General features: G+C 44.3%; 1 protein-coding gene across 1 annotated transcript; it reads left to right on the forward strand.

Annotated features, from left to right (window-relative positions):
* Positions 1–42: 42 nt before the first annotated feature.
* Positions 43–6,775, forward strand: LOC139752150 (monocarboxylate transporter 12-B-like). The gene is made up of 5 exons (XM_071668080.1): positions 43–715; positions 2,383–2,653; positions 2,834–3,700; positions 4,428–4,619; positions 5,602–6,775. The coding sequence occupies exons 1-5, from the start codon at positions 473–475 to the stop codon at positions 5,760–5,762; spliced, it is 1,734 nt and encodes a 577-aa protein (XP_071524181.1). The 5' UTR covers positions 43–472; the 3' UTR covers positions 5,763–6,775.
* The last annotated feature ends 1,655 nt before the right edge of the window (positions 6,776–8,430 follow it).

An 8,430-nucleotide genomic window follows, 5' to 3' on the forward strand; every position in this document is an offset into this window, starting at 1 on the left:
GGCCAGCTTCTCACAAATAGTGCGAATGCGTGTTGCAAAGCACTTGGCTCTGCAGCGTCTGCCGCTTCCTGAGAAGAGTTGCACTCATCCTGTCCAGTTGCGAAGCCACCGTGATAGAGACATGTGCTTGTGTGATGCGCTGCAGTGCACAGGGATAAGAAAGAGAGATAGGAAAGTGATAGAGTGAGACACATCATAGGTGAAAAGAGTCATGACCTTGTCTCTCTCTTACAAGTACTGGGAAGACTTGCTTCGTGTAAGTCCCCAGGTCAACGACTCCTCGAGGTGAAAAATACATCGCAAGCAGTTGTCGAAGTACGGCGCCCTGGCTGTCAAGACGGCGAGATCGATTTGGAGATTGTTTGGCCACGAAGATCGATCACAGAACACGATATGAGAAGCGCTTCCGTGAAAATCGCCATAGTTTACGCACATCGTCCCTACGTGAGAAGGGAGAAATAGAGGAAAAAAAATGACAAGTTCACAGAAAATACAGGCCGATGCAAGCCTCTCTAGGGGAGTAGGTGTTGCTAAGATCTTCAAGGAGGACCTTAGATATGAAAAGAAGTGTCAATCGCGGGACTTGCGTCAGAACGGTGACAGGAAGCAGAAGTTATGCGATGTTGGGGACGAAGCCGAGGATGACGTGTGGGAGATGAGACCTCCTGACGGAGGCTGGGGCTGGATGGTGGTCCTAGGGAGCTTTATCATCATGGTAAGAAGCAGAAGCTGCAAGAATCTCAGTTCTTAATGTCTGCCCTGTTAAAAGTCCTTCGATTCCTACATCGTCCTAGATCATTAGATTGGGTTTTCGTTGAGTGAAAATAGACCACAGCGTTTGAGTTTAGTGTGGAGTTCCCTTAGTATCATGTCAACACGGAGAATCAACCTCTTGCCATTGCCAGTCTAAGTATCTACTTTTTCTTGGCAGTGCTCTGTGCCTGCTGACGCGGTACGCAGGGACCACTGCCAACACAACGAAGTTGCGCAGTCATGGATGAGATTGACCTCTCTCTCTCTCTCTCTCTCTCTCTCTCTCTCTCTCTCTCTCTCTCTCTCTCTCTCTCTCTCTCTCTCTCTCTCTCTCTCTCTCTTTACGAGTGGACTCTGGTTTCTTCTGGACGTTTTTTTCTTAAATGGAGTGGATTGGGTATACATATATTAGGGGTTTGGGGAAGGAAATACTTTGTGTCATGATACGTCGAAGTAACGAACGCCATCCGACAAATATTGTGTACAAGTAAAACGAATGAAGATCAGGGACAGTTGTGTGTTTATTAGGTCATGTCTAAAGTCACAGAGTCTCACTTGTCGTAGTTTATGACGGTTCATTCAGACTCGGAGATCCGCCAGGGGCGATGACCCTGGGGAAGATGCCACAGTGATACCTGTTTACATAGTTACGTAGTTGCCATTGTTCAAGACGTTCCAAACAGATATCAAAAAACTAGTTTCAGAATTTTGTACATATATCTATATATACACATATAAAACCTCGTTTATATCATAGTTTCAGACTAACTAACAATAAACTTCCAACACTGGTTGTTTACTTCAGGAATAAAGATGTTAATAGGTCGCTAAGTTAATATACTCCCAGTTTCAGGTTTACATTCATACTGTGTCATAATATTGGTATCCCTAAGACCCCATCTAGGCCACGGTCGCCTCCCATACAGACCTGTATGAAATCAATGTGTCTGGATGTACGTCTACCTGTCTGCCTAACGAACCCTTTATGAATGAATAAGACTTGGACCACTTGATCTGGTACGAAATGGCACAGCCTAATCAAACTACGATATATCTCTTCAGATTATGGAGGTATAAGTCCATTTAGGCCAACAAGCATTTCAGCACATATTGAACTTACAGGTCATAATTAACAATTTGTACTCGCAATATATACTCACTGTTCATTTGATACTGCAAAATAATGTATCTTACCAAATCTTGGTGGGTAACATCTTGAAATTGTCTTGTCCAGTAAGCACTCTGGGATTAATGATCAAAGTACATAGTTAGTAAGAATGAACACCTAAGTCATGTGTGTCCTAAATCCTGATGAATACGATCTATCTTATTTTCTGCACGGATGATGGTTTGTCTATCTTATTTTCTGCACGGATGATGGCTTGTCTATCATATTTTCTGCATGGATTATAGTTTGTTTTCGTTAACGATCGAGCCCCGTCTTTTGACGGCATTTGGATAATATTCTTGCTGTTTACGAAGCCGTCCTATAATCACCACGGGTTTAACTTCGTGCAGCATATCTTCGAGTCATTCCTCAATCTGTTTTTGGCTCTTAGTGTTCATGATTAAGAGGTTTCGTCAGCCTCGCGTTGCACGCGATATTCACAACGACTTCTTTTCTCACAGACTCTAATCCCCATGATGACGCGGTGCTTCGGCGTGATCTTCTCACCCTACCTGCTGCAGGAGGGTTCCTCCTCCACCACGGCGGCCTGGGTCTTCAACACCCAGTGCTTCATATGGAACGCCATGGGACCTATCACGAGACCCCTCACCAAGGAATTTGGCTGGAGAAAAGTCGGCATCACTGGAGCTGCTTTGGCATCAGTCTCTCTCATGATTTCAGCTTTCACTCCTTCTCCGGCGTTCCTGTTCTTTTCGTATTCCCTCCTGAGTGGTAGGTATAGGTTTATGCATGAGCAGTATTTAGCATTGAAAATAAAATTACTCATGATTTCATTAAATGTTTCTGATGCCTTTCCAAGGATTGATGGAATAAGCAGATATAACTAATGGTTAGATTTTTGGCGAGTTATTCTCCACGTCGAATAAAACTCTCGTTTGATCTCATCCGCAGGTAGTGGCGGGGGTATGGTGATTTGCATATGCCTCAACATTGTCCATACTTACTTCGACCGTCGGCGAGGGAAGGCGTGTGCTATAACGTCGGCAGGCATCTCTGTGGGGCCGATGGTTGGCGCACCTCTAGTTCGCCTCCTGCAGGATGAATACGGCTTCAGAGGAGCAGCTTTGATCCTGGGCGCCTTAGTTCTGCATAGCTGCGTGGGAGCCTCCTTCTTCCACCCTGTCGAGTGGCATTTGAAGAAAGCTCATCCACAGGTGACGGATCAGACTCGGGAAGTGGACGCATTTCTGACATCACCGAAGGAGAGCAAACCTGTAGTCAGTGAGGGCCTGGTTGACTCCACGCCAGAGCTGTCATTTACAAAGAGCCTTCGTGAACCAGACTCGGAGATGAGGGGGCGTGGTGGGCGTCGTATAAGTGAGACATCTTGGTCATCTTGGCAAAACTCGTCCCTCGCTGCCTCTGTTTCGGATGTGGCTACTGTCGCCGAAGCTGAACAGGTGGATGAAATCTCTTCCACCGCTGACTCCCGGGACTTATCCTCCATCGGCACAGTCATCCGGCGAGTGGCGCAGTCCACGGTGTCAGACTTGAGGGTGTTGCGTTCTCCACGCGCCTGCATCATCGCCCTGGGCGGGTGTCTCTGCATCAGTGGATATTTCAACTTTATGATGATGGTGCCATTTGCGATGCAGGCGGCGGGTCACACCATCGAAGACGCCGCCTGGTGTCTCTCCGTCGCGTCCATCTGCAACCTTGTCATGCGTCTGGTGGTGTCCGTATTGTCCGACTGGCCCAGGTTCAACATGCAGAGATGCTACATGGCTGGCTTCACCGTCATATCCTTCGCCGCGTTCAGTAAGATGATGAGGAAGTTCTCATTATAACGAAAGGCTTCAACCGTAGACCATTCTCTCTCACTTCATCATCAAAATGCTCACTAGCAAGAAATATGATAAATGGCTTTCGGTGTTAGTAACTGTATGGATCTGTGATTCAGACAAAGGAGGGGAATAACTTTATGCTAAGTAATTACAGTCTTGAGAAAGAATGATAAAGAGGGACCCTTAAGGTAAACTTTGCAAACATTTCTATTTCATTGCTATGCAATAACATACTGTGAAGTTTGAATAGGATAAAATCATTTCTTATTTCAGAAAAACGTTCTCGACAAAGAACGTTGCGAAAAAATGAGGATTTCGCAGAATAATCTTTACGTTCTGTTACGTGATTAACACCAGTCCTCTTACCCTCTTATTGTCTTTTATCTAGTGTTTCCCTCGCTCGTCACTAAAATTCTTTCATCTCTCTTCCTTTCCGTCACTGTTGAGTCTTCTGAATCAATCCATTTTCTTCCCACGTTATGACTTAATGTTTGTCTTGTCTCTATACCTTCCTCTGTTTCAGTTTACTTTCTGTAATACGTACCACTAGCTTCTTCAACGAGTACATCACTCCAGTGTCATCCATTTCATTTGCAAACCCATTTTCTTCATCTTATCATTTGCTTCACATTTGCGCTGCCTTCCTATTAGCTCCTCTGAGAAGCTGCTTCAGGTTCGTATTTCCCTATCTTCCCACGCAGTCTTCCCGTTCCTGACCGACCTCACAAACCTGTTGGCGACGATGGCTTTGTTCGGGTGTGGCGTGGGCACCGCGATGGGCCTCTACAACCTGGTTATGATCGACGTTATGGGACTGGAGAACCTGGCGCCGGTGCTGGGGTCGTCCTGGCTCACGGTGGGCATCGGCTTCATCCTCCTCGGCCCACTCATAGGTACTGTAGTGTGTTGTTATCATCACTCATGTGTTGAGCGTTCTTAGTGAGGGTCTGTATGTTCATGGTGGCCATGTGTTTTTCTTTTGTTCGACAGGTGGATAATCTCACGGGTACTTTATGACATTCTGCGTTCTGAACGCGGTTTTTTCTAAGACTTCACATTTATATTCCTCACCTGCACAGTTGTTGATTTTTTTTCCTCCTTTAAATGAATGAATGTGAGGAGGATGCTACTTTGAAAAGAACCCATTGGTCTGTTCTTGTTCAAGTTCCTTTATACTATCACCCGCAACCATGGATGACCCATATGGACCTCAGTCAAATCAAACTTGCATCAGCAAACGCTAAAGGCGAAAGAATATATCAGGAGCTTTTTAAAAAAAAGTTCGCATCGAGTCCATATTTTCTGGTATTGTAGCTGCGTGTTATGACATCAAGCGGTTAGACCTCTCCTGCGCGAGAGAGAGGTTGGCGTTGAACGAGACAAAGATCATCATAGTATTGACGAGGTTGACCTGCCTATGCAGAAGCGCTCACTGGCTTGTATATCCTATTTCTGATGAGTCTCTCCGAGTAACTTTTCCTTCCAAAAGGCATCCATCATTTTCCCTCTTATGAATTGCACACCTGACGCTGCACGAACCCCATGAATGGGTCCTTAGGAGTAAGGTAGTCATGACATAGACAGATGAATATGGATTGACGGAGAAAAGCAAATTTAAAGTCAGCAGACGAGTTAAATAGAAAAAGCTTAGTACACTGACTTGTACTCAACTAGATGGTTAGATAGATAGATAGGTAGATAATTGTTATCACTGATAAAATTGAAAGCTTCTAGTATGTTTTCAAAGTAAAACTTGGTGTCTTTCCTCCCCATATGTAACAGCTTCTATTCTGAGCTCAGGATGAGCTATCAAGAGTTAGACTTTAACGTTAGCCAACCAGTGAGTGATTCATGTGCCATCCTCTTCCTCCGTAGGTTTCGTCCGAGACGTGAGCAACAGTTATGCCCTCAGTATGTGGATGGTGGCAGGGATGCTCCTCACCAGCTTTACCCTGTGGCTCTTCATGCCAGCCGCTGTCCGCTACGACCAAAGAAGGTCCGAAGAGGAGGAGCAACAGGAGCTTAACAGACCTTAAGGATACCTTGTAGGTCTCTGTCGTCGGTGAGGTGAAGGAAATCTCCTAAGCCTCCGTCACTGGCGAGGGAGAGAAGAAGTTATACCTTCGTGATGGATTCTGAAAGTTTGCAAAGGCCTGCAGCACACATGACCAAAGTATGCACGATCGATCTGGGAGACTTAAAGCTTGGGAACTGGGACTCAAAACTTAGATAAGAATCCACGACTTAGCATCAACCATTCAGCGCCCATGGAGCCAAGGATCGACACCCATGGCATCACGATTCAGCGCCCATGGAGCCAAGGATCGACACCCATGGCATCACGATTCAGCACCCATGGAGCCAAGGATCGACACCCATGGAATCACCACTGAACACCAACCTCTCAGCAACTCAAGAAACAAACCAGTAACTATGCTAGTGTGGCTAGTAATTACCCTATCAGTACCTGGACCTCTCACTCATCCTTTTAAAACTCTGTTCACCAGGAAACAATCCTAGTGTTACTTACGATAGCGATATCACATATACTTCTGACTGATGACTATACATGAACAGTACATGGAAACAGTGTATCGAAATCTCTTTACCTATCTAATTTCACCAGCCTGTTAACGTTACGTCTTGAACCGATGTCTGTGTTCACTGAGACATGGCGTTTGATAATCCTACTTTGTAACAATATATTAAAGCATGTGTTATCACTTATAATACCCAACCTACGAATATGTATATGTGATATGTATACATATTCATCGTCACGTAATAGCTGGATAAATCCTTCTAAGAACTCCTGGTGATCCCCAGCTAACGTCTGATTTAATCCCAAGTGTGAATATAGAGTGAACATCACACATACTATATACGGTGACAGATAAGAGGAAAATGTAGAATATGGAATATGAGATAAACGTTGCTACGTCTTTAAAGTGTTTTGTAGATGCAAGCATCATCAGCTGAAGTGGAAAGGGTTATAATTGTTGTCATATGTTGTATATTCTAATAGATATATATCATTATTTTCTTTAAATGTTGTTTTTATAGTTGGTCCTCATCCATCGCAATCGATCATAATCCTCAACCTCCAAAGAAGTGATTTCGATCAAAGGAAGCGCTAGGAAGGATGTGGGAGGAGAAATCTTTGTGGCCTGCAGGGACACAGGAAAAAAAAAAACACATAATGAAATCTATATAGATATTGGGTTGGGGAAGCCTTGGCGTTTGATTCTGCGCGTTCACAACTGCTGAACACTGTCTAGAGACTCTGATAATTTGATCGATCTTTTTTTTTCTTTGCTTCTAAATTGCCTGATTCACCGTGCACTCCTACCACATTCTGTGGCGCAACAGAGGATGTAGTGTATGATATGTCCAGGGGTCGGTGTTGTGCGGGGGAGAGTGTGATACCAAACTGCTTATTAGATTCGTACACGCACTCAGCTCTTGAGATCGTCTTATGTTTTAATCATAATGTCGTCGTCTGTCGTTTGTAAGCAAGTGATCTGCCTGTTGTTGTTCTTGTTGTTGTTGTTCTTTTGTTGTTGTTGTTTTTTTATATAAAAATTTGGGACATTTGCCTTGTTGTTGTTGTTGTTGTTATTGTTTTCCAATGACTCGATGGTTTGTATTTTTTTTTTTTGTAAAGACTTGGGACATTGATGACTACCAGCGCCCTTGCTTTATCACCAGCACCCACCCACACACTCCATGGCTACCATCCCGACAACGTATCGTGCCCTCTCGTACCTAGACATTTCATAACGTGACTAAGAGTGTGTCAACTTGAGCGTTCGATAAGGCTCGATAGCGGAGGTGTCGTACGTAGAGTGGTGATTGCCACAGCCGCTGTATGTAGATGATTCCCTTCTGTTTCCTGAATTAAAAAAAAAAAAAGGAAAATCTTGAATTAGGTATTGGTAAACTGCTCTGGTGACGTTCGCCGGAGATGAACTTTGAAAGTGGATTATATGCAAGAGCACTGACGTTGTGCTGAAAAGAGGGAGGCAATTCCATTTGTGCCTTCATTTTGAGTGGCATTATATGAAAGAAATGAAAAGGAATTGTCATGAATATGAGGGGAAAATGACGAACAGTCACTAAAAAAAGACCCTTCAACACACTCATCCAACATGAGGAATGACACTATGTTGTGCCCAGACGCATACGTTGCCTGATGTTGAAGCAACATAGCTCCAAGATAGGAGGAAAAGAAGAAAGAGCCTTGCAAGCAATGATGCTGATAAGAGATGTTAACACGTAGCAAGAAATACTGCCAGACGAGTGTCTACTGATTATGTGCAGTGGAGACAGACCTAGGACGGAGCTGGGTGACGGACAGAAAAACACTGACGAATCAGCTTTGTGCATAGAGCGAGTAAGCACGAGACTGGGAAAACTGGTTTATATAGACACGGATAACGGTATGCGTAAACCTATACTTCTCCGGCCGCTCTGTTTTTTAGGGCACGTTACATGTAGATGAACATTCATATGGGCTTTTGCTTACGTATGAAGGTACACATGCGAGGCCAAACATACGTGGTGGACGAACGTCTGTTAGTTTATAAAGTTTCTCATCTACTGACATGGGGAATACTGTTACATAATAATGTTGGCTTCGTACTTGGCTACTCCCCAGAGTACGCCAGCACCATAATGATATCCTACTGGGAGTGATAGCTTGAC

Source organism: Panulirus ornatus, chromosome 12, assembly GCF_036320965.1.
Source record: "Panulirus ornatus isolate Po-2019 chromosome 12, ASM3632096v1, whole genome shotgun sequence".
NCBI classification, from domain to species: Eukaryota; Metazoa; Arthropoda; class Malacostraca; order Decapoda; family Palinuridae; genus Panulirus; species Panulirus ornatus.